This window comes from Mustelus asterias, chromosome 11, assembly GCF_964213995.1.
Source record: "Mustelus asterias chromosome 11, sMusAst1.hap1.1, whole genome shotgun sequence".
Lineage (NCBI taxonomy): Eukaryota > Metazoa > Chordata > Chondrichthyes > Carcharhiniformes > Triakidae > Mustelus > Mustelus asterias.
In genome coordinates, this window is record NC_135811.1 from 60,677,608 (window position 1) to 60,704,209 (window position 26,602).

Here is a 26,602-nt window from a genome sequence, read left to right on the forward strand (position 1 = left end):
TGAGGTTAGATAAGGTTAGATGCACTGGCTATGCTAAATTCTCCCTCAGTGTATCTGAACAGGCACCAGAGTGTGGCAACTAGGGGATTTTCACAGTAACTTCATTGCAGTGTCACTACTTGTGACACTAATTTTAAAAAAAACTTTAAATGTACACATTTTTAAACCCAGCCTCAACACTACTTGGTTAATTACTATTTCTTCAATTACAAGTTAAATTACATAATTTGGTGAGTCATCTCTCTTTGGCTGGTTCCTAATTATGTAATTATCCTTGCTTAATAAGACTGATTATAGACGTAGATTTCAACATGGTTTATCTCCGTGTTAGCACAAAGTGTTTTGACCTCATTGGCGTATTACAATGAATAAAATGTGAAATTAATTTAAGAATGGTCAAATCCCACTAAAATCTACCACCCAGACCTACCTCGATCGGGCTCAGAAGTCAGACTTTGAGGTACAGTTGGCCTCTTACATTTGAGGCTGTTGTACCTGTTAATTCTCAGATACTTTCAACCAGTTTACTTACTTCAAGGTTTTACCCCAGTGCTCTTATTTGCAAGATGGACAAAGGACAAACACAAGTAAAGGTTCAACAAGTTTATTAATAATAACACTATTAACTCTTAAATTACCCACATAAAACAAGAGGATACCCCAGCAGATTCAAGTACACTACCCATAAAGATGGTTTGGTTGAACTGCAGGTCCGATTCTCTGAGTCCCTCTGGTCCGTCGTCACGAAGGTGAGTCTCGATGGCCGCTTCTTCCTTCCTTCCTTCCTTCTCTGGTCAGTCTTCCGAATGGTCACCGCCGTCTCCCCTGTCGAGTCTTTGCTCCTGTGTGACTCGAAGTGTGTCCCTTTATCTCCCAGCCTGCTTGCCTTTCCAGAAACTTCTCTGGCTTCCAGCCAATCAGGTCCCAGGACGGGGTTCCAATACCCAGTGGGTTTCTTGATATCTGCCTGGCAGGACATCAGGGTCCGCCCCCAAGTGTCCATCTCCATGTTGTTGAACTTGTTATCAAATAAAGTATCTACAGGAACTCTTGGTGACAGAAAGTCTGGCTCGATCTGCGCTTCTAACAATAGGCCGACGCATTTCAATGAGGTGCCATGATCATAGAAACCATACAGTGCAAAAGGAGGCCTTTCGGCCCATCGAGTCTGCACCGACCACAATCCCACCCAGGCCCTACCCCTATATCCCTACATATTTACCCACTAATCCTTCTAACCTACACATCTCAGGACACTAAGGAGCAATTTTAGCATGGCCAATCGACCTAACCCACACATCTTTGGACTGTGGGAGGAAACCAGAGCACCTGGAGGAAACCCACGCAGACACGAGGAGAATGTGCAAACTCCACACAGACAGTGACCCAAGCCGGGAATCGAACCCAGGTCCCTGGAGTTGTGAAGCAACAGTGCTAACCACTGTGCTACCGTGCCGCCTGAGAATGATCTCCTGCTAAGTCTCAAGTAGAGTGTAACGACCTTTGATGGGTGGTTGATGGGTCAGGCCCAGACACATTGTGTATTGTACAATTGGCCTGCCTGAGGTTTGACTGTGTGATTTCAATATGCCCAATTCTTTAATTTAGGATATCCAATTTTATCAGCCTTAAAACTAGGCACTGTTTATATCACCACAAGGCCATCATCGTTTTTTTTTAACTATTCCCTCAAGATCAGCATTACCATAACTCCTGTAAGCAGAAATAGAGTTCCCAAATTCCTCAGTATGCAGTTAAATTACAGCATAACCTGGGGGGTTTCTAATGGAAGATCATTGCTCTGTATGCCTGAAGTGAAAACTTAAAAGCACTCAATACTGAGACAAGACAGAATGGCCAAAGCAACAAATGGTTTATTTAACATAAAGGAACAGTACAGAGAACTATTTTCCTAAGCTTTGTGGAATTGAAAAACAATAAAGGCACAACTTACCATTTACCACCTGTAGCTAGCTGGCTTTCTACTGCCGCTGAAATTCCATCACCTGGAGTGATCATGACTGACGTTTTAAAAAAATTGACAATGGGTGTAGCTGTCTCTGGAGGTCAGCATTTTTTGCCTAAGCAGTTAAGATTCAACCACATTTCCTGTGGGTTAGTGGCTTTTGCTACCAAATAAACCTGTTGGACTTTAACCTGGTGTTGTTAGACTTCTTACTGGTTTTGAGTCACACATGGGTCAGACCAGGTAAGGACAGCAGTTTTCCTTCCCTAAAGGACATTAGTGAACCAGTTGGATTTTCAATTCAGACTAAAAATAATCAATTGAATTTAAATTTAACTAGCCGCTGTGATGGGACGTGAACCCAGTTCCCAGGCCATGGAGTCTTGGCCTCTGGATGGTCCAGTGATATTACCACAAGGCCATGACCCACCCAAGATAGGAAAAGAGATGCCTGGATTCTCATAATCTCACAACAAAATGCTTAAATTACACGTATAACAACTGCACTTTTGTTTACTAATTACCCCCAAAATAACAAACTTGGCTCCAGACTATTGGTATATTGAGAAAAGAATACTTATTTTAACCAAAAAACGTGCAAATTCAACAGGTGAATATCCAATTAATTCCTAAGGAGTTAAGGTGTATTTGACTTTATAAACTTAAGATAAACAGCTTGGTTTAGAGTGTGAACAGGGAGTTGAAGGTGAAAAGCTGAAGCCTCTCAACAACATGGGAAGTCCCGGATATCTCGGTCTATTGGATATGCTCAAACTCAACATTTCTGAACATGAGATCCAGGTGGCAAAACTGTCTTAAATGGAGGCTGAAAGCTACTTGCAAGTGAACATCCCTGGAAGTGGTCCTTCCAGACAAATTGAATTAGCAGTGCTGGGTTTAAATATCTCTCTTCATCCCCTTGAAAGCATCTGGCAATATTGGCAAATGGGAAGGTCTCATAACCTGACAGTCTGCACTTTCTACAAGAAGCTCCTGCAGCCCCTGCATTTGCTTCAGCAGATGATGCTCTTTGTTCCTGTCCCTCTCGTCAGTCAGCTTTGCTAATTTCCCAACAACAGCAGTTAACGGGTAAATTTTTTTTGAGACTGTCCAAAGGTTTTCAGAAGTTTTGGCTGTTGTGCCATTACTCTTTAGTGGCCCCATCCCTCTACAATTTGTACAATTATCTGCTTTAAATACCAGTGTGCTCACAGCTTCAACCAGATCCACACCAGAAACAATGCTAATGAGATAACCAGGTGCAATAGCAAGCTTTGAGTCTCACTTAAAATCCATCATTAATGGGCATCAGTGGTTAGCACCACTGCCTCACAGCCCCAGGGACCCAGGTTCGATTCCTGGCTTGGGTTAGTGTCTGCGCATTCTCCGTGTCAGCGTTGGTTTTCTGCAGGTATTCCGGTTTCCTCCCATTGTTCAAGAATGTGTAGGTTAGATGGATTAACCATGGTAAATGTGTGGGGTTATGGGGATAGTGCAGAATAAAATGCTCTTTCGGAGAGCTGGTACAGACTCAATGGGCTGAAAACCATTTTGGCATAAACAAAGAAAAATCTAGAGTCGAGAGTACCTGCAATGTATTTTTGTGTGATGCTATGGAAAGCCAAGCACGTGCATTAATGAGTGGAAGATGCAAAGGAAATTTGCTGAAGCCGTCTCACTTTGTCTGAGTTGAAAGTCCAAGGTGAGGGAGTAAATGGGAAGCCAGATTTCTCCAGGCTGCTCTCGTACTCAAGTCCCTCCTCAGAGACCTGGCATGCTCATTCATCATTAAATTGTGTTCACAATCTCGGAAAGAAAGGTGTGGAGATGCACCGCCACAAAAGACATGATTGAGTGGCATGGTCCAACTCCAATGACAGTTTGTTTTTAATTAACCCTTAGCTTAAAAAAATGACACCATAAAAACACAGCAACCCCTTTATTGATACCCAAGTGCTACAAAATAGAATGGTAAACGAACATCAAACTTGTCAGAGGTACTGAGAAATCTGGTATAAACTAATAAAATTGGTATTCTATTTTGGTAGTTATTGTAGCAAAAATACTAAATAAAGGAAAGGGGTTTTCATAAGTTACTGTACAAGTCCTGGGGAATTAATTGACTCGCCAATGTACATTAAGCTGCAAGTTCTCAGCCAAACTATTTAGCATTCCCCACACCTCATACTTGACTGAAGGGATGCAATTTCTCTGATATGAAACACAGTGTGAAGCACATTTTGGCAAAAGTGAAGCCCCCAAATTGGGAATTTCCATAACTAGGATATAGTTATATATATTTTGTGCTGTCTTCCAGTATTTTCTTTTTGACCTTAAACACAATTTTATTATCTGATTATTTTAAATCGGAGAACATTTTCAAACATGCTTTGACTACAATTCTCTAAAATACAACTAGCTTTAAGTTCACAGCCATTTATGATAAATACATATATTTTATGTAAAGGCCCACTTTGAGCTCTTGATGCCACATTTTTACTAATATCACAGCATTACAGCAGTAAATATGATTATATAATTATCTTCAGAGAAATACAAGCAAGTTTAATTATTAAGGCAATTTAAATATCTTTACTCAAAAATGAAATCTTTAATTCAAAGTTGTAACATATCTTTCATGGAGCAAGATAAAATTCAACAATTCTCCAAAATTTACTAGAAAATAAGTTATAGAATATTGACATTTTCAAAATCAAGCCGAAACACCTGATGAGCAAATACATCGCATTTTCATACGGTAAAAATATTTTATCCTGTAAACCTACAAGATAGCAATGGCTATTGGAATAGTGCATGGAACTAAGCACTACAGGGTCAGGTGATATCCAAGACATTGGAGCGCCGGCTTAGAATGTTTAAATCCAAAATTCGTCTAACTTTTGCTTGCATCTATTACAAAAATAATTTAAAGCTATTTTCTCACCCAACAATTACAGCCCTGCCTTCTCCCAAAGTTACCCCTTTATTGAGATGGAGTCCTAGAAAAATAGTTTTAAGGTTCAAAACTGCAATGCAAGTTAATTTTAGAGAGCAAGACCGGAGGGTCCCTTTAAACTTCAATTTTAGCTTTTGATCCCACTAATAGCTTTGGGAAAGTTTATGGGACTGTACTCATCTATGTTACTTATTCCTACATCCTGACTCAGACTGAATCAAAGCTTTTGCTAAGATCCTCTTAGCGAATGAACTGAGTAGAATATGCAAGTCCATAATCAAATAGATTTATCGCACTGAAAAAGGGGGTGAAGGTGGGGTTTAGAAGTAGATCTTGTGAACACGAGCTCTAACGTACAGCATGCCAGTGCTGCCATGTGCATATTTGCTCAATGCTTTTCCTACTTACCAAAAAGTGATTTAATTACAAAAATCTTATTATTTATGGATATCAACTAGTCGGTAAAGTACAATGTAATCTTGCAGACAACTTAATTTACACTTGCAACAAGTAATGAAAAAAATTATAGGTGAATTTTTCATGCAGCTGTACTCTCCCAGTCTCTGAGTCTCCCCAGACTCCAGGGACGTTCTAACTACAAGGCTATGTATTAGCGCCTCTTCTGATGTTATCAATGTAGATCATTTTCACCCATAATTTGTAAATATAATTTTAATATGTAACATTAACAGTGTACATGATTTTATACAAATCGCTAAAATTAACACATTGTAAGCTCTTCACTGTATTTGTTCAGTTCAATTTCTCACGATACAGCATTTCTTGCTAAATGTGTAATTTTCAAGGATTCTGCTTTTTACTCAACTCAAAAAGCAAAAGCTGCGTAGTGTAGTGTAAAGAGTTTTGCCTGTTTACACCAAACTGAAGCCTTCATAATTGTCTATGGCTTTAACTAGCTTGGTCCTAAGGGTTTCTTTGTCTGTGTATTTTGGCAGATCCAGAAGATTAAAGCAGGTGTGTGCCACAGGAAGGTAATTATCGCCCCCACCAGTGGGCTGAATGATAAATTTTAGGCTTTTCATCCCAAGAATTGGGATCCTGTCGCTGCCCGTTAGAAACACTGCAAAATAATTACAAGAAAAGATAATTATTCTCCGATCCAACCAGTGCACTGAGATTTAAAACAGATAAAATTATGAACAGTTAAGCAGCATAGTAATTCCATTAAAGACTTACACAGAAAGCGCTTTTTCTTTTCCAAGGATAGTTCATGGAACACCTCCCAGAATAGTTTGATGGTTGGATGATCTGCCCAGTATTCTCCTTTATATTCAGTATTCTGTCCAACAAAAAACAAAGCTTATTGGCAAAATCAAGAGCTTAAAGATGAGAAATAGTTAGATATTGAAGCCGGTGTTACGTTGATTGGCTGGAACATGGAGAGATTGATAATCTCGTACTGAGATATATCAGAACAGAAATCCATTGCCAGTGAAATTCCAGATGTTTGCCATTTTTTACTTGGGTATTTTTTGAGCTATCTTAGATTTGTAGGATTTTTGTGTAGTAGCCAATAAGGGTGGCATGGTGGTATACTGGTTAGCACTGCTGCCTCACAGTGCCAGGGACCCGGGTTCAATTCCAGCCTTGGGTGACTGTCTATGTGGAGTTTGCACATTCTCCCTGTGTCTGCATGGGTTTCCTCTGAGTGCTCCAGTTTCCTTCCACAGTCCAAAGATGTGCAGGTTAGGTAGATTGGCCATGATAAATTGTCCCTTAGTGTCCCAGAATGTTAGGTTAGGTGGATTAGTGGGGTAAATGTGTGTGGTTATGGGAATAGGCAAGATGCTTTTTTGGAGAGTTGGTGGAGAGTCGATGCAGACTCGATGGGCCGAATGGCCTACTTCTGCACTGTAGGGATTCAATGATTTAATATTTCTATAAGAGGTGGTAGGGAGGGAGAAGTTTAAAATAATTGCAATCACCAAGAAAAGGATACTGAGCAAATTAATGGAACCAAAAACTATGAAGTTCTCAGGCCTTGATGGCCTTCATCTTAGGGTCCTAAAAAATTTGGCTGCCGCGATGGTAGATGTATTAGTTTTGATTTTCCAAAATTCCTTAGACTCTGGAGCCCCAAAATTGGAAAATAGCAAACGTAACTCTTCTATTCAAGAAAGGAGGGAGGCAGAAAGCAGGAAACTTTAGCATCCATCATGGGGGAAAAGATTGGAATCAATTAATAAGGAAGTCATAGCAGGACACAGGCAACGTCAACGTAGTTTTTGTGAAAAAGAAATCATGTTTGACTAATTTAAAGTCCTTTGAGGAAGTAACAGGCAACGTGGATAAAGGAGAAACCTGTGGATGTGCTGTACTTAGGTTGAGAAGGCATTTAACAAGACGCCATGTCAAAGATTACTACGCAAAAGGAGCTCATGGTATAGGGGGTAACACATTAACATGGATAGTGGATTGGTTGGCTAACATGAAACGTTAGACATAAATTAGTCATTTTTATGGTTGGTATGATGTAATGAGTGAGTGCCATAGATCAGTGCTGGGATCTCAACTATTTACAATCTGTATCAATGATTTGGATGAAGGGACCAAATATATAGCTAAATTTGCTGATGACATAAGGATGGGTTAAAAAGTAAATTATGAAGACAACATAAGGAGTCTGCAAAGAGATAGATAGTTTTAAGTGATTGGGCAGAAATTTAGTAGATGGAGTATCATATAGGCACATTTGAACTTGTCCACCTTGGCAGGAAGGATAGGAAAGCAGTATATTATCTAAATGGAGAGAGATTGCAGAATTCTGAGGTACAGAGGGATCTAGGTGTTCTGATACATGAATCACAAAATGTTAGTAGGCAGGTACAGCAAATGATATGGAAGGCAAGTGGGATTTTGTTGTTTATTTCAAAGGGAACTGGAATATAAAATAGGTTTTGCCACAGTTATATAGGACATTGATGAGACCACATCTGGAGTACTGTGTATAATTTTAGTCGCCTTATTTTTAAAAAAAGGTTGTAATTGCATTGGAAGCAGTTCTCCAACAGAACGTCCCACCCAGTGATTCACAATTATTTCTGGAATATTATTTGTATCCTCGACAGTGAAGACAGATGTGAAATATCTGCTGAGATTTCCTTCTTTTCTGTTAAATCCCCACACACTCTCAAGATGACCTATATTCACGTTAGGTACTCTCTTCCTTTTTAAATACCTATGGAAACTTTTATCATCTGTTTTGTATTTCAAGCTAGCTTTCTCTCAGTCATTCTTTGCTGTTATTTTTAATATTCTGTCCAATTTTCTGACTTGCACTAGTCTTCACAGAACTGTATGCTTTGTCTTTCAATTTGATCTTTAACTTTCTTAGTTAGCCACGATGAAGCATCATTCCCTTAGAGTGTCTGTCTTTCTCAATGGGCTGCATCTTTGTTGTGAAGTATCTCCTTAAATATCTGCCACTGCATCTCTACTGACATATTCCTTAACTCAATTCCCCAGTTCACTTTAGCCAGCTCTATCTTCAGACCCACAATTTCCCCGAGTTTTAAAACATTAGTCTCCGACCCACTCTTCTCTCCCTCAAACTGAATGGAAAATTTAATCATGTTATGATTACTGCTGTCTTGGGGCTCCTTTAATATTAGGTCATTAATTAATCCTGCCTCATTGCACATTACCAGATCTAGAATAGCCTGCTCTCTGGTTGGCTGTAGAATGTGCTACACTAAGAAACTATTCTGAAAACATAATTATAGACTTCCAAGATATCTTTGACAATTGGATATATCCAATTTATATGTAGTTTAGAATCATACATGATAATCGCTGCATCTTTGCCACAAGCCCCATTATTTCCTCCTATGTACTCTGTCCTAGAGTGTGGTTATTGTTAGGGAGCCTAAAGACTCCCACAAATAACTTCCTACCTTTACTACTTCATATCTCTATCCAAGCTGATTCTACACCTTGATCTTTAGAACTAAGGTCATCCCTCTCTAATATACTGTGATCCTTAATTAGCAGAGCTACCCCTCTTTCTAATTTCCTGTCCTTCTGAAATGTCATGTATCCTTGAATATTCAGGTCCCAGATATTATCATTTTGTAACCATGCCTCTGTAATAGTTGTCAGCTCATACATGTTCATTTTTATTTGAGCTCTTAATTCATTTGTTTTGTTATGAATTCTATGTACATTTGGTTTTTAGTTCTGTCCTTTAGTCACCTTATCTGTTGGCACACTCAAGTTTGGTGTGGAGATGCCAGTGTTGGACTGGGGTGGGCACAGTAAGAAGTCTCACAACACCAGGCTAGAGTCTAACAGGTTTATTTGGAATCACGAGCTTTCTGAGGGCTGCTCCTTCATCACTCACCTGATGAAGCAGCAGCGCTCCGAAAACTTGTGATTCCAAATAAACCTGTTGGACTTTAACCTGGTTTTGAGAGACTTTTTAATGTGCACAGACAAGTCTGTACACTTTGTCTATTCAAGCCATGTATCATTCTCTTATTCCTACCTTGTTCTCTTGGCTCATCTTCTCCTTTTAAAATCACATCTTCCCACAATTGATCCCTCGAGCCCACTATTTAATTTTAAAACCCTTTCTAACACCCTAGTTATACGATTCGCCAGAATACTGGTCCAGGATGGTTTAGGTGAAGAACAGTATAGCTCCCAGTACTGGTGCCAGTGTCCTTTGAAGTGAAACTCATTCCTCCCTCATCAATTATTGATCCACGCATTTAAGACTTAACCTTATTTACCCTATACTAATTTGTTCTTGGCTTGGGCATCGTTGAGGTTCTACTTCTTCAAAATGCTGCATTTTTAAAAAATCAAGCTTTTGTTCATGCATCCTGATATATCACTCTGTGCACCAAAAATGTTTTTATTTATAACACTCTTTAATGCCTTGTGAAATTTTGCTAAATTAAAGGCACTTGAGGCATTATATATTCAGTAAGCTGTTGCTGTTAAAGATGGTTTTGTTGATAGAATTAGCAACAGGATTAGGCCATTCAGCTCCTCGCTTAAGATAATGAAGCCCCAAATGGGGCCAGTGGAAATATTAATGGAAGTGACAGATGATGTTGCAAGTCAGATGCACCACAGCATCAATTAGCATTGATCAATGACCATAGCCATCAGTCTCTATCTAGCTGCATGAATGTGGGCTGGATTTCTTCAGTAGATATCATTGTCAGCAGAATAGATTCTGCGTTCAGTATAGGTTGAAACTCCTGTTAAATTTAACAAGACTTTTTTTTAAACCAAAACTTGCTGAGGCATATTTCAAACACATATTGTGGATGTCAGCAATGTCTGTGTGTTGCACATTTAGTATAAAAAGTTTGAGCAAGAAGCCTGCAATGGTAGTTGGGAGTACGGTGACTATTCAAAACATCAGAATCTTATTAGCACGGCACTGAATAAAATCTGTTACATTCCTCAGACATTCTTCATTTTGAAAATTAACATACTACGCCATCTGATGTGGTCAGACTAACCTTTTCCCATTCATTCCAATCATAATTTGCGCTTCCAATCACCATTGCCTGTAATTCATTAGGCTGGAAGAGCTGAAGAACCTTTCCACCGCACACTTTGTGGAAGCCTTCATAGAAACTATCAAATAGTGGAGCAATTGATTTGTTGAATACATAATCCACATATGCTTCCACAAATTCATGTCTGGAAAAAAACATAGACAACATTTCTTAAGTCACTTATGCACAAATGCCGACACTGGACTAGGAATGTAACTGTATAAACAGAGCATTCCTTTTTCTGAAGTTTTCCAAAAGATCATATTAAAAAAAAAAATCACAATTTTGAATCCAGTGGACATTTCTCATACCTCAGTTATACTCCACAATATAGTATTGGGCTGGAACTTTTTCCAAGAGTAAGAAAGACTGGCTGCAGCACTGCAGCAACAGGGAAAACAGAAAGCTTTGTAACCGCAAACTCAAGTTTCTAGCTGCCAAAGTTTCGCTGACCAATAGCAGATGAAATTTGTGTAAACAGATTTTCTTTAAAATCTCAGAGCTGGTTAGTGCCAGTGACAGCAATAGTGATTGCCTTTCTAAAACAAAAATACGCCACATGTTTGCGCTGGGAAAGAATATGCTGCATTAACATCCGACGTCTAGTGCCCGATAGGGTACAACAGGCACCTGACAATGTAAATGATAGATTAGTAGCTTGCAACATCTTCATTCTTTCAACAGAAGCATTTTGATCAATGATAGGATGCTTAATGAACAAAATTTCAAATCCAGTTTAACGTTAACAAAATTACCCACGTTTATCTTTATAAACACTAGTGATCAAAGACAAAAGGATTGGGGAACATTTGTTTTGATAAAAGTGACCACGCATCTAATTGTGAGGCTTGCCTGCCATTTGTAGATAATTCATTCAGAAGGGTCATCTATCAGTTCTAAGTAAATCACCACATTTCTATAACTGCATATAACTGTCAACAAAAAGCAGGACAAGTCCAACCTGGCCAATTACCAGCGCATCAGTCTACTCTCGATCATCAGCAAGGTGATGGAAGGGATTGTCGACAAAGCTATCAAGCTTGCTCAGAAATACCTGCTCACTGATGCTCGGTTTGGGTTTCGCCAGGGTCACTAAACCCCTGACCTGATTAGAGCCTTGATTCAAACATAGACGGAAGAGATGAATACCTGAGGTGAGGTGACAGTGACCGCCCTCAACATCAAGGCAGCATCTGACCGAATGTGCCATCACATCAGGGCGGCACGGTGGCACAGTGGTTAGCATTGTTGCCTCACATGCCAAGGACCTGGGTTCGATTTCCGGCTTGGGTCACAGTCTGGAGTTTGCACGTTCTCCGTGTCTGCGTGGGTTTCCTCCGGGTGCTCCAGTTTCCTCCCACAGTCCAAAGATGTGCGGGTTAGGTTGTTTGACCATGGTAAAATTGCCCCTTAGTGTCAGGGGGACTAGCAGGGTAAATACATGGGGTATGGGGATAGGGCCTGGGTGGGGTTGGTGCAGACTCATTGGGCCAAATGGCTTCCTTCTGCACTGTAGAATTCTATGATTCTATCAAGGAGCCCTAGCAAAACTGGAGTCAATGAGAATCAGGAGAAAACTCTCTACTGGTTGGAGACATATCCAGCACAAAGTAGGATGGCTGAAGTTCTTGGAGGTCAATCATCTCAGCTGCAGGATATCACTACAGATGTTTCTCAGGGTAGTGTCCTCAGCCCGACCATCTTCAGCTGCTTCATCAATGACGTTCCCTCCATCATAAGGTCGGAAGTGGGGATGTTCGCCGATGATTGCACAATGTTCAGCACCATTCACAACTCCTCAGATGCTGAAGCAGTCCATGTCCAAATGTAGCAACACCTAGACAATATCCAGGCTTAGACTGATAACAGGCGAGTAATATGAGTAACATCCATGCCACACAAATGCCTGGCAATGATCATCATAGAATCCCTACAGTGTAGAAGGCGGCCAATGGGCCCATTGAGCCTGCACCAACAACAATCCCCCCCAGCCCCTATCCCCCTCAGGGGCAATTGAGTATAGTCAATCAACCTAATCCGCACATCTTTGGACTTGTGGGAGGAAACCAGAGCACCCGGAAGAAACCCACGCAGACACGGGGTGAACGTGCAAACTCCACACAGTCAGCCGAGGCTGGAATTGAGCCCAGGTCCCTGGCACTGTGAGGCAGCAGTGTTAACCACTGTGCCACCATGACGTCCTTCTCTAATAAGTGCATCTTCATTCTCTAATAAGTGAGAATCTCATCTCTAATAAGTGAAAATCTAACCATCTCCCCATGACATTCAATGGCATTACTGTCACTGAACCCCCACTATCAGCATCCTGGGGGTTACCATTGACAAGAAACTGAACTGGACCAGCCATATAAATACTATGGCTGCCAGAGCAGGTCAGAGGCTGTGAATTCTGCAGTGAGTAACTCGCATCCTGACTCCCCAAATCTCCCCATCATCTATTGGACACAAGTCTGGAGTGTGATGGAATACTCTCCACTTACCAGGATGAGTGCCGCTCCAACAGTACTTGAGATGTCATTACCATCAACAAAGCAGCTGCTTGATTGGTACCACATCCACCACCCCCACATTCACTTTCTCCACCACTGACACACAGTAGTGGCAGTGCGCACCAACTACAAGATGCACAGCAGCAACTCGCCAAGGCTCTTTCAACAGCACCTTCCAAACCTGGGGCTTCTATCACCAAGAAGATATGTGCATTGGCCATGCTAAATTGTTCCTTAGTGTCCAAAGATGTGTAGGTTAGGGGGATCAGTGAGGTAAACCTGCAGGGCTATGGGGATAGGGTGGGGTGAACTGCTCTGTCAAAGAATTGGCACAGTCAAATGGGCTGAATGGCCTTATTTTGCACTGCAGGGATCCCATGATTCTAAGAAGGGCAAAGGCAGCAGATACATGGGAACACCCCACCTGCCGGTTCCCCTCCAAGCCCCACACCGTCCTGACTTGGAACAATATCAGTGCTCTTTCATTGCCACTGGATCAAAATCCTGGAACTTCCTCCCTCACAGCACTCTAGGTGTAGCTACACCACATCAAAGACCAGAATGAGCTAGCACACACAAAGGAAATACTTTCAGGCAATTTACTAAGGTGTTTTGAGAACTCGAAGCTGCAACAAAATCAGACACTCAGAAGAAGAGCTGGGCCTTGTGAATGGCTACCCTTAGAGTCTAATTCCATCAAGTGAAAAGTATTTTGCTTTAAACAAAAATTAATTGTTTAAAAACTCAGCAAATATATTTTGTATGATTTGAGATTATTGAGAAGAAAAAAGGGCAAAAGTAATGAGTAAGGCCTTGACGAGCTCTTCAGGGAACACGTGCTCTCTGTAATTGGTTATACTCCCCTTAGACCAGATTGAGGACACTTCTCTCTTTCTCTCTCTCAATCCTACCCACAAAACAGTTCACGAGTTTTCCGACTTGTGCTAAACTCACGGACAAGTGAAATTGCAGATAACTGACTTTATCACTGATCTTTCACTGTTATTTCATTTACAGGTAATGACTTCCTTAAAATCGTAAAAGTAAACATTTTTATGCATCAAGATAATGTTCAGCGACTGCATAGACTTCCAACTGTGACTTAATATTATTGTAATTAATTGATCATTTGTGAACAGGATGAAGGTTTTACAAAAATGCACTTTAAGACTTTTAACTAACAGTTTTGTGCAGTGTATCTAAACATGTTCTCTCACCTGTTATATTTAGTGACAGGAATATTGGTGCCATTTGGAATCAACTCTTTAACTTCCGTTAAACCAAACTTTTCTACTGCAATCTGTTTAAATAGACAGAAAATTGAAAGATTGAAAAAAAAATGAGCAGCCAACTGCAAACCTTTAAACTAAACCATTGCGCAAAGATGTTCTTAGAGAACACACTAACTCTACCCTGTACAACATTAGAACATGCCAAAGCAAGGGATTTCCAAGGCTTCTTGCAAGGGTCTCCCAGTATTACTGATTGTGCTGGCTTCTATTTTTACACACTTTGGTTTTAATTTGATTTCCAGCTTTTCCCCTTTTAATCAGTATTTTAACAAAATAGCACTGTTTTCAGTATTTAATAAGCCACCAACGCAACAATGTGGGATTTACCTCATGATGTGGCACGGTAGCACAGTGGTTAGCACTGTTGCATCACAGTGCCAGGGACCTGGGTTCGATTCCTGGCTTGGGTCACTGTCTGTGTGGAGTTTGCACATTCTCCCTGTGTCTGCATGGGTTTCCTCCGGTTGCTCCAGTTTCCCCCCAGAACAAAGATGTGCAGGTTAGATGGATCGGCCATGCTAAATTGCTCCTTAGTGTCAGGGGGACTAGCTAGGGTAAATGCATGGGGTTGCGGAGATAGGGCTTGGGTGGGATTGTGGTCGGTGCAGACTAGATGGGCCGAATGGCCTCCTTCTGCACTGTAGGGATTGTATGCATCGGAAATGTACCTTTTTCGGTGAATGTCAATCCCCTGAAATGACCAATTTCTCAAAACTGCAGTTCAGCTAAATAGTTCAAGGATAAACATTTGGAAAACTGAACATGTCACAGGGAAAATGTAGTAACGGACTGAAATCTTGAGTTCCAAACACCATGGTGATCGCACGCAGGAAAGGAATTACAAATTACACTGGAAATATGCAATGTAAAAAGCAGCAGCACTATTAAAATTTAACTTCCATCAATCTCATGCTTTTTAGGTTTAAAGTTGTTGCCAAGGCGCAGTAGCCACTGACCGCTGTGGTGATGCACTCAAGCCCACAGGTGATGTTCACATTTTCCTTTGTATAACTTCTTTTGTTATGTAGAAAGCATCCTTAAAGTGGAGCTGTGTGTCCGACGGCTTGAGACACTCCAGCTACTTCGCCTTACAGAAAAATACTTACATCCTTACATTAGGTCTCCCATCCGTGAATGTGCACTATCCAGCAAAGAAACCTCGGTTCAATGAGTGCCAACATGCTTGGGAGCTTTGCAATTGAGAGGCCTGCCACATTCATAATTTTGTCCTTCCATGGTACATCCTGAACACCCGCCAGCAGCCAAGAAGACATTTGTTGAACTTCCTTTCTTGGTAGCTGCAAGTCGTTCAAGCTTCAGTCACTCAAGCTGCTGAAACAGAGACCTCACAAACCTGGATCCAAGTCCTCAGAGTCAGTTTGATATTATTCCATGCCTATTTGCCTTACTTCTGTAGGTCTAATTAACACTGCCAGCAGGGCAGGATTCAAATGGTTTCGGAGAAAACTGGCTGTCCGCCAAATCTCCTGAGTCTCATCCACTGAACAGTTTGACAGCACCATATCCAATAGCTTCAGTGTACAGAGTGGAGTAAAACAGGACTGTATCCTTGCCTCCGCTTTGTTTGGTATTATCTCATTGATGCTCTTGACCTTTACCTTCCCTGCACATATAGAAGGAGCTCAGACAATAAGCTCTACAAACTATCCAGACTGAAAGTGAAGGAAAACATACAGCGTGTCTTGATCACAGAACTCTTCTACACCGCATTAGCTGCCCACACAAACTTAGCTTCGAAGATTCATGGATTGTCTCTCCCACGCCTGTAACTCATTTGCCCTGACTATAAACATTAAGAAAACTATGCTCATATGAAAGGAAGTCACATCTTCACACTAAATAACAACCTGTTGGAAGTGGTTACCAATTCTGCTATTTTGGGTGCACAGTAACAGACAATCTCTCTCCTAATGCACAGCTTGATATACTCATTGGCTACCACTTTCGGCTGACTCTCGAAATGTAATGGTACCCAAACATTATTATAGGATCCCCACAGTGCAGAAGGAGAGGCCATTTGGTCCATTGAAGTGGCGGCACGGTAGTACAGTGGTTAGCACTGCTGCTTCACAACTCCAGTGACCTGGGTTCGATTCCCGGCTTGGGTCACTGTCTGTGTGGAGTTTGCACATTCTCCTCGTGTCTGCGTGGGTTTCCTCCGGGTGCTCCGGTTACCTCCCACGGTCCAAAGATGTGCGGGTTAGGTTGATTGGCCATGCTAAAAATTGCCCTTAGTGTCCTGAGATGTGTAGGTTAGAGGGATTAGTGGGTAAATATGTAGGGATAGGGGGGTAGGGCCTGGGTGGGATTGTGGTCAGTGCAGACTCGATGGGCCAAATGGCCTCTTTCTGTACTGTAGGGATTCTATGATCCTGCACTGACAATCCCACCCAGGCCTATCCCTGCTAATTCCCCTGACACCAAGCAGCAATTTAGCATGGCCAATCAACCCAACCAAGTGGTACCCAAACCAATATATTTGACAAAGTTAGCATGATTTATTTATTTTTCTGTCCTATGATCCCTATTTATACAATACCAAATTATGTTGGTTCTTAAGGCTTTATCTATCTCCACACACACTTTCAGAGAATTGAACCCTTAAATTTCTGTTGATCCACATTCAGAATCTCTCCATTTAATATGTACTCATAATGCCTATTTCCTCATACCTCTCTCTGTACATTAAACCGCAGCTGATATCTGTCTCTTAAGTGAACCTTACTGAGGATGTCTACAGGGCTCGTCACTGTTCACTGAACCCCTATTTCCGCATTAACAGCAAATTTCAAGATTTCAAATCCAAATGAGTTATATATTATACAGAGTGCAGCCAAAACTTCCAACAATTCTCCTGTTTGACCATCACGGCAGGGCGGCACGGTAGCACAGTGGTTAGCACTGCTGCTTCACAGCTCCAAGGACCTGGGTTCGATTCCCGCTTGGGTCACTGTCTGTGTGGAGTTTGCACATTCTCGTGTCTGCGTGGGTTTCCTCCGGGTGCTCCGGTTTCCTCCCACAGTCCAAAGATGTGCGGGTTAGGTTGATTGGCCATGCTAAAATTGCCCCTTAGTGTCCTGGGATGTGTAGATTAGAGGGATTAGCAGGTAGGATATGGGGGTAGGGCCTGGGTGGGATTGTGGTCAGTGCAGACTCGATGGGCCGAATGGCTTCTTTCTGTACTGTAGGGTTTCTATGACCTATTTATTCCAATGGCTTCCTGTTGACCAACATTCTATCCACCTAACTATATTTTTATTGCACCATGGGCGGAATTCACCAACACACCTCCATCAATTGCCTTCTGAGAATTCTGTACACGATGACCTGGATTTTGCAGAGGCAAAACATTCCAAGAAAATGAAGTGATTTCTTCTCATTCCAGATTGGTTGTTCTTATTCAGATCATTAAAACCCCAGTTACACCTCATTGAAGTGAGAGATAATCTTTCATGAGGTTTTGAACAGCGATCTGAGTGTGGAAAGGGGGAAGTTCTTGACAAATAAATTGATTTCGCTGACTCGGTGGAGAAGTCCCCAATGAAGGCCCAGAGTGGAGCAATGGGTGGCAGACCGCAACTTCAGGATTTCTGGATTCATCAGCGCTTGTGCCAAATACTGAAGCTGTTGTTAGATTCAAAACCGAAGGAGTGATGGTGAACGCTGACAAGGTTACTGGTAAAAACCCTGCAAATTCTGGCAGCACTGTGAACTGTTCCTTAGGACAGCCAGCATAGACACATTCTGTGCTGTAACGATTCTTTGACATTTATAGCATTCCTTTACCTCTCCAAACTAATCAAAGAAAAACATTTCATTTGTCACACATTGCCAAATTTTGACTAATTTCAAACAGACTTAGATTCTAATAGTTTTTCACTACGATTGATGTTAAGACAAACGCAAAATACAGCAGTTGGAGAAAATTTGAAATAAAACAGAAAATGCTGGAATCTGTTTAGCCTTTGCACTCTTGAGCCAATTCATTGACTAATCTCCAGCCTAAAAGCACAACATGCATGTTCAAAAAGGTTTGAAAGCTTGTTGCCAGTGACTGTGTCATCACCTCACTGACTTCTTCCAATAGTGCACTCCACCAGAATTCTAACACTCATGACGTATTCTGCTTTCCTTTTGCACCTGGTTCATTTTTCACGATACCTTTTCTATATTCTCTCTAGTATATCTACTTCCACATTTCTAAAATTCATTGTAAAATATTTAGTATCTCTACATTCCTTCTTTCTCCAATTAGACTTACATGTTTAGTTTCTTGGGTGTTTCTATCCCCTAGCTTTTATGTTATGTTTCCAATATTTATAAAAACCAAATTCTCTTTGTATTTTTTGCTACTTTTTGCATGTTCCCTTTTGCCTTTCAAATCTCCTTTCCATCATTCTTTCTGGACAGGCTCGACAGACCAGCTATTATCATCTTACCCCTGACAATTCTGAATGTTTTCAACCCTACTTTTCAAGTTTGTTTCATTTCACACTTCCTATTTTTACACAGAACTCTACTTTTACTTTAAGACAATTTATTTATTGCAGATTTCCCACTCCCGATTTATTGACCCGGCGGCTACCTTTACTGCTCCGTTTAGTTGGTCAGATTTTTTCTTATTGAACAGAACTTGTCTTTTCCAAACAATCCATATCCGTGGCTCTTAATTGTGCTTTTCTATTCTTTCACTGAATCTAATTATTTTATGGTCAGTATTTTCCAACTGCTCTCCTGTTCTCATCACTTTGCTGACCCACTCCTAAAACTAAGTCAAGCACACTAGAAACATACTGATGTAAAAAGCACTTAGGGGTGTATTCTGAAAAGTATTCTTTAATTTGCCCACATGCATTAACTTTATTCCAGTCTTTCCTGCAACATTTAAAATCACTCAGAATGACCCTACACGTTCTTGCATATCTTTGAACTGCACAGATCTCCCATTCTCTGGCAACTTGAAACTTTACCACTTCCCTTCCCATTTCTAAGTTACATCCACATCAACTCTCTGTGCTGTAATGGAAGGATGCCCCGGGGATTGCATTGTTACAGAATCCCTTACCACCCACCCAGTTATCATTTCTGGAAATTAAGGTCTAGGTCATGTTCAAGAACAAACCATGTTTCCAGTATATCACATCCCTCCATAGTTTCTAACTGTCCAATATTGCTTTCATTACTTTGTAAATTCAGATACATATAATTCAATCCTGACTGCAATTTCTTGTTGCAACACTGACCCGTTTTCCTTTTTTTCTGATTTTCTCATCGAATTTGTGATATTTCTTGCTTCCTCTATATTACGGCCGCTAGTTTAAAAACGCAGACAGCATTAGCATCATGCTGCAAAGAATCAAATTTTGCTTAATCACTTGACACAAATATTGCTATTAGGGAAAAAAACTCGTGCTCAGCTTCTCAACAATACTAAATTCTGATTGAGGCTAAACTTCCTGCTGGTCTGCTACAGCTTTATTCCCTCCTTTAGGATTTTGACACCCAGAGCAAGAAATGCGTTTGAAAGTGGTGTAAAACAAACATCTGGATTTAAATAATGACTTACTGTGAAGTTGAGGGAGAAGATCTCTTCCACAGCCTCCTCTGGGTAATCCAACAATTGCTGCATACTCCTGTACAAAAGTACCGATTGATATAAAGCTAACTGATTTGCTGGTGTAAAGAATTATGATATGAGCACATAGAGAAGAGCAAAATTTGCACTTCTACACGATCCAATATCTTGGCTGCAAGCACATCTTTTCCAAATAAAAACTGGGAGGCAAGTGAGAGCACAGATATCTTGGGGAGGGTTGTTGGGCTGCAGGAGATTAGAGATAGGGAGGAGGCAGGTCACAGAGATTTGGAACCATGGACGAGAATTTTTAAATCAAAGTGTTGCTTGATCAGGAGTCAATGTATGTTAGTGAGCACAGGGGTGAAGGGTGAACTAGATTTTGTGCGAGTAAAGAATTGGGCAGCATTGTTTTTCGACTTTTAAGCTTACAGGGATAGACTGAGAGAGGCTGGCAGGGAACAGTTGCATCCGATGGTAACAAAGGCATGAAGGTTTCAGCAGCAGATGAGCTGAAATAAGGATGGAGTCACCAACGACATTAGGAACAGGTGGTCTAACGGATGCGATAGATATGTGATTGAAAACTCATGTAGACAAATATGGCCCCAGTTGTAACAGTTTGATTCAGCCTCACACAGCCAGCAAGGAGAAAGGAATGGAGTCAATAGCTAGGAAATGTAGTTTGGAACCGAGGCTGAAGGCAACGACTTTGGTGTTCGCAATACTTAATAGGAGGAAATTTCTGTTACCAGTACTGGATGTTGGAAAAGCAATCGGATAATTTACCATCAAGACAGGGTGGTGAGATAGAGTTGGGTGTTGTCAGAGTTCATGTGAAAACTAATGCAATGTTTTCAGATGATGTGTCTGGGGGGCAGCATGTAGATGAGAAGGGGGACAGAATCGACCTCTGAGGGACACCAGAAGTAACGGTGCAGGAGTAGGAACTAGTTATTAGTGAAGCTGTTTTGTCGATATAAATAATCAAAGTCTACATTTTATAATTGTCAGAGATGGAAACATTGACCTCTTTCATCTTAAACTGAATTCTTCTCCCAAATTAAAAAAGCTGAATTTTGAAAGCAAACAGGAAGTTTTAGTTATGTGTTTTGCTGATAATTGAAATGTTTAACATTTCTAAAAATGAGATAGGCAAAGGTCAAAAGAAACACACATTCAGGAATTAATCACAAAATTTCAAATTAAATGTCGGTAGTAACATCTTTCTTAAAACATGACAAATGAGAATTTCTGGATCTTGTCCTCAAGATTTATTGTTGTCAGATCTATGTTCTGTCTCTCCACTTGGCTGGAGGATTCAGCAGGGTAATTTTAATTCTAGTCATCAGCAATTTGGCTGCCTAAGTTTTCTTTCTTTTGAGTTTCTCTAGTTTTGTCTCCAGCACTCTGGCAGTGAATACTCTATATCAGGATGATATGGGTTACTGTGGCATTTGGCATAGAGTCCTGATCCAAGGGAATTCTGAATCAGTGTCCACATGCATTTGTTCTAACCCAAGGGTAGATCTTGAATCTGAAAGTATCAAAATACACTGCCAAATCAATATGGTCATAAGATGTTTTTAAAAAAATGTCTTGTGCATTTCTGTAGAAGAGTTCCACCTGACACGCACAAGTCCTAGAAAAGGCAACTTAAAGATTCTGAGCTGATCTGGAGTAAGGGCTAGAATGGAATTTTATTTATTTATTCTTTCATGTGGGCATTGCTGGCTAGGCCCAGCATTTGTTGCCCATCACTAATTGGCCTCCAACAGAGTGGCTTGCTAGGCCATTTCAGAGGGCATTTAAAAGTCAACCAGATTGCTGTGGGTGTGGAATCAAATGTAAACCAGACTGGGTAAGGACAACAGTGAACCAGTTGAGTTATGACAATCGATGATCATTTCATGACCACCATTACAGAGATTAGTTTTCAATTCCAGATTTATTGACTTCAAGATCCACCAGCGGTGGTGAACCCATGTTCCCAGGGCATTAACCTGGCCAATTAATTACTAGTACAGTGACATTACCAAAACCCCATCATCTCCCCTGTGCAGAAGCATCTGGACAGGGCAACATCCAGACAAAAGGAGTTGATGGAGACTAATCACAATCTATTACTGTTCCAATTAATTTTGCACGCTTTGTTTTAAAGAATTACATTTTGGAACTAATTTTCTGATGTTGAAAAACACTCCACTGACATCCCCTGAATTTACATTTACAGCCCTCAGAAAAGCCCGTGCTTTCTAAACCTGCTTATAGCATGAGGACTTAGCATTTGTATTTAGTATTTTGAGGGAAATACTGATACCCTGAATATGCAGAAGAATTTGCTTTGGGGCTTCCTCAAAACATAGTAAAAGAGAAATTACCCCCACTGAGAGGCAAGAAGTTTAAGACCCAAAACATTACAGATTAAACAGCTAAATGCTGCTGGAATATATAAACAAGCACTGAACTTATAATTATTCTACTTAAGAGAATATAAAGTTACTGAGCTTGTCTCAAAATTTGGAAAAATTAATACCAGAAACGTGTAATCTTCTCAGAACTGCTGTGATGGGGGAAAGGTAGGTAGAAACAGTTGATCCCGAGGTTTTTATATGAGAGCCAGTATGATTCCCCATGATGAAAGCTTCAGAGATGTGCCTAGCCCTGTGATTTTCTCAGAACCAATTTAGTTTAAGACATATTCTCTGTGTGAAGGAAATTTAAATGAACATAAACATTTTAAAAAAGCAGTCGCATTAACTAACCTGCCAACGATGGGCATCAATTCTTTCAGGTCATCCAAGATTGGTTTCTGTTTTAGCAGTTTCTTATACAAAGCTAATGGAAAATGCAGGTCAACAATGGTAAAGTTGTAGATGGCAAGACCACAGACGACACCAATCAAATGAAATAAATCAATCTCTTCAAAGGTCTAAACAAGATAAACAGAAACATTCATTGTAATGCTTGTTTTATCGAACAATACCTTCACATAATGCCACTATGCTCAGAGATTCTTAACATTTTAAATTCATAAAGAAATTAAATGCAGCAAACTAACATATGATAGTTCACCAAAGAGATGGTACTTGCAAGAGAACTGTATTCTCCAATTATTTGTTGCAACTTCATTTCAACATCTACTTCAAGTGATACCTCCAAGACTTTAGAGGAATGGGGCAGTACTTAAGCAATACCAGGGAGATACTCTATTAAGTAACCAAGACTGGAAATAACAAATCAGTCAAATAACAATCAGTATTGGCCCAACATAGCAGTGTGTTTCATTCGCGAATCACCGTATCTACGTTAACCCCTTCTCACAATTTCCAGCATCCCTAGTCAGGGACATTAAAGGAATAGTAGTGTGTAATAGAGTGCAGAGAAGGTTCACCAGGTTGATACCGGAGATGAGGGGTTTGGATTATGAGGAGAGGCTGAGGAGATTGGGTTTGTACTCGTTGGAGTTTAGAAGGATGAGGGGGGATCTTATGGAGACTTATAAGATAATTTTTATTGTGAAGGACCCTCTTGGGTCTAGTGACCACAATATGGTCGAATTTCTGATTCAGATGGAAGAGGAGAAAGTTTGGTCCCAAACCAGTGTCCTCTGTTTGAACAGAGGGAAATATGATAGGATGAGGGATGAATTGGCTAAGGTAGACTGGGAGAGCAGGCTGGCAGGTAGGATAGCTGAGGAACAGTGGAGGATTTTTAAGGAGATCCTTTTCAGTTCTCAGCAAAAATATATTCCAGCAAAAAACAAGGATTGTAAGAAAAGGGAGAACCAGCCGTGGATAACGAAGGAAATAAAGGAGAGTATTAAAATAAAAACAGCTGCGTACAGAGTGGCCAAAAATAGTGGAGAAACAAGTGATTGGGAAAAATTTAAGAAACAACAAAGAGAGACTAAGAAAGCGATAAAGAAAGGAAGGATAGACTATGAAGCTCGGCTAGCAATTAATATAAAAAATGATAGTAAAAGTTTTTATAAATATATAAAAAGGAATAGAGTGGCTAGAGTGAATGTTGGACCCTTGGAGGACGAGAGGGGGGAGTTAATAGTGGGAAATGAGGATATGGCTGAGTCTTTAAATAAGTTTTTTGTGTCGGTCTTCACGGTGGAGGACACAAATAGTTTGCCAAATATTAACGATAGAGGGTTGGCAGCAGGAGAAATACTTAATACCATTAATGTTACCAGAGAGGCAGTGCTGGGTAGACTAATGGGACTGAAGGTGGATAAGTCCCCGGGTCCGGATGGAATGCATCCCAGGGTATTGAAAGAAATGTCAGAGGTAATAGTGGATGCGTTAGTGATTATTTATCAAAACTCGTTGCATTCTGGGGTAGTGCCGGTTGATTGGAAAACGGCTAATGTTACGCCGCTGTTTAAAAAAGGAAGGAGACAAAAGGCGGGTAACTATAGGCCGGTCAGCTTAACGTCTGTAGTAGGGAAAATGCTGGAATCCATTATTAAAGAGGAGATAGCAGGGCATCTGGATAGAAATGGTTCGATCAATCAGACGCAGCATGGATTCATGAGGGGAAAGTCGTGCTTGACGAACATGTTGGATTTTTATGAAGATGTGACTAGGGCGGTTGATGGAGGAGAACCGGTGGATGCGGTGTTTTTGGATTTCCAAAAGGCGTTTGATAAGGTGCCCCATAAAAGGCTACTGAAGAAGATTAGGGCACACGGAGTTGGGGGTAGTGTGTTAAAGTGGATTGGGGACTGGCTATCCGACAGGAAGCAAAGAGTCGGAATAAATGGGTGTTTTTCCGGTTGGAGGAAGGTAACTAGTGGCGTGCCGCAGGGATCGGTACTCGGGCCGCAACTATTTACCATTTATATAGATGATCTGGAGGAGGGGACGGAGTGTAGGGTAACGAAGTTTGCAGACGACACAAAGATAAGTGGAAAAGTGAATCGTGTGGAGGACGGAGAAGATCTGCAGAGAGATTTGGACAGGCTGAGTGAGTGGGCGAGGATATGGCAAATGGAGTATAACGTTGAGAAATGCGAGGTTATACACTTTGGAGGAAATAATAACAAATGGGATTACTATCTCAATGGAAACAAATTAAAACATGCTACCGTGCAAAGGGACCTGGGGGTCCTTGTGCATGAGACGCAAAAGCCCAGTCTGCAGGTACAACAGGTGATCAAGAAGGCAAATGGGATGTTGGCCTATATTGCGAAGGGGATAGAATATAAAAGCAGGGATGTCTTGATGCACCTGTACAGGGCATTGGTGAGGCCGCAGCTGGAATACTGTGTGCAGTATTGGTCCCCTTATATGAGGAAGGATATATTGGCATTGGAGGGAGTGCAGAGAAGGTTCACCAGGTTGATACCGGAGATGAGGGGTTTGGATTATGAGGAGAGGCTGAGGAGATTGGGTTTGTACTCGTTGAAGTTTAGAAGGATGAGGGGGGATCTTATGGAGACTTATAAGATAATGCGGGGGCTGGATAGGGTGGAGGCGGAGAGATTCTTTCCACTTAGTAAGGAAGTTAAAACTAGAGGACACAGCCTCAAAATAAAGGGGGGTCGGTTTAAGACAGAGTTGAGGAGGAACTTCTTCTCCCAGAGGGTGGTGAATCTCTGGAATTCTCTGCCCACTGAGGTGGTGGAGGCTACCTCGCTGAATATGTTTAAAGCGCGGATGGATGGATTCCTGATCGGTAAGGGAATTAAGGGTTATGGGGATCAGGCGGGTAAGTGGTACTGATCCACGTCAGATCAGCCATGATCTTATTGAATGGCGGGGCAGGCTCGAGGGGCTAGATGGCCTACTCCTGCTCCTATTTCTTATGTTCTTATGTTCTTAGAGTGGGAACATCAGAACAGGGACTTTGTAGAGAAGAAAGGAAGCTCAGAAAATAAACTGAATTGGAAAAGGTTGAATACAGGAGTTGGGACATCTTGTTGAAGTTGTACAAGACATTGGTACGGCCACACTTGGAATACTGTGTGCAATTCTGGTCACCCTATTATAGAAAGGATATTATTAAACTAGAAAGAGTGCAGAAAAGATTTACTAGGATGCTACCGGGACTTGATGGATTGAGTTATAAGGAGAGGCTGAATAGACTGGGACTTTTTTCTCTGGAGCGTAGGAGGCTGAGGGGTGATCTTATAGAGGTCTATAAAATAATGAGGGGCACATATCAGCTAGATAGTCAATATCTTTTCCCAAAGATAGGGGAGTCTAAAACTAGAGGGCATAGGTTTAAGGTGAGAGGGGAGAGATACAAAAGTGTCCAGAGGGGCAATTTTTTCCACACAGAGGGTGGTGAGTGTCTGGAACAAGCTGCCAGAGGTAGTAGTAGAGGCGGGTACAATTTTGTCTTTTAAAAAGCATTTAGATAGTTACATGGGTACGATGGGTATAGAGGGATATGGGCCAAATTGGGATTAGCTTAGGGGTTTAAAAAAAAGGGCAGCATGGACAAATTGGGCCAAAGGGCCTGTTTCCATGCTGTAAACCTCTATGACTCTATATGTAAGAAAACACCTTTACTCATATAACAGGTTTCACAATCTTGTGCTCTCCCAAAGCTTGTTGCAACTAATGAAGTTCTCTTGAAGCGCTGTTGCTTTCTAATGTAGGGTAATAGCAGCCAATTTGCACTCAGCAAGATTTCAGTCAGGGGTGAGATAATGATCAAATAATCTATTTCAATGATGCTGATTGCGGGACTTTTTTGTTGCCCAGGGCACTGTGATAACTCCCTAGTTCTT

General features: G+C 41.0%; 1 protein-coding gene across 1 annotated transcript in view; it reads right to left on the reverse strand.

Moving 5' to 3' along the window:
• Positions 1-1,857: 1,857 nt before the first annotated feature.
• The window catches only part of herc4 (HECT and RLD domain containing E3 ubiquitin protein ligase 4), a 106,859-nt gene continuing 82,114 nt past the window's right edge, over positions 1,858-26,602 (reverse strand). The window contains exons 19-24 of the mRNA XM_078223650.1: positions 22,620-22,786; positions 19,846-19,912; positions 14,184-14,266; positions 10,418-10,601; positions 6,120-6,222; positions 1,858-6,003 (exon numbers count right to left, since the gene is read on the reverse strand). Of these exons, the coding sequence (XP_078079776.1) occupies positions 5,795-6,003; positions 6,120-6,222; positions 10,418-10,601; positions 14,184-14,266; positions 19,846-19,912; positions 22,620-22,786 (813 nt within the window). The 3' untranslated portion in view covers positions 1,858-5,794. The remainder of the gene's footprint in view (positions 6,004-6,119; positions 6,223-10,417; positions 10,602-14,183; positions 14,267-19,845; positions 19,913-22,619; positions 22,787-26,602) is intronic.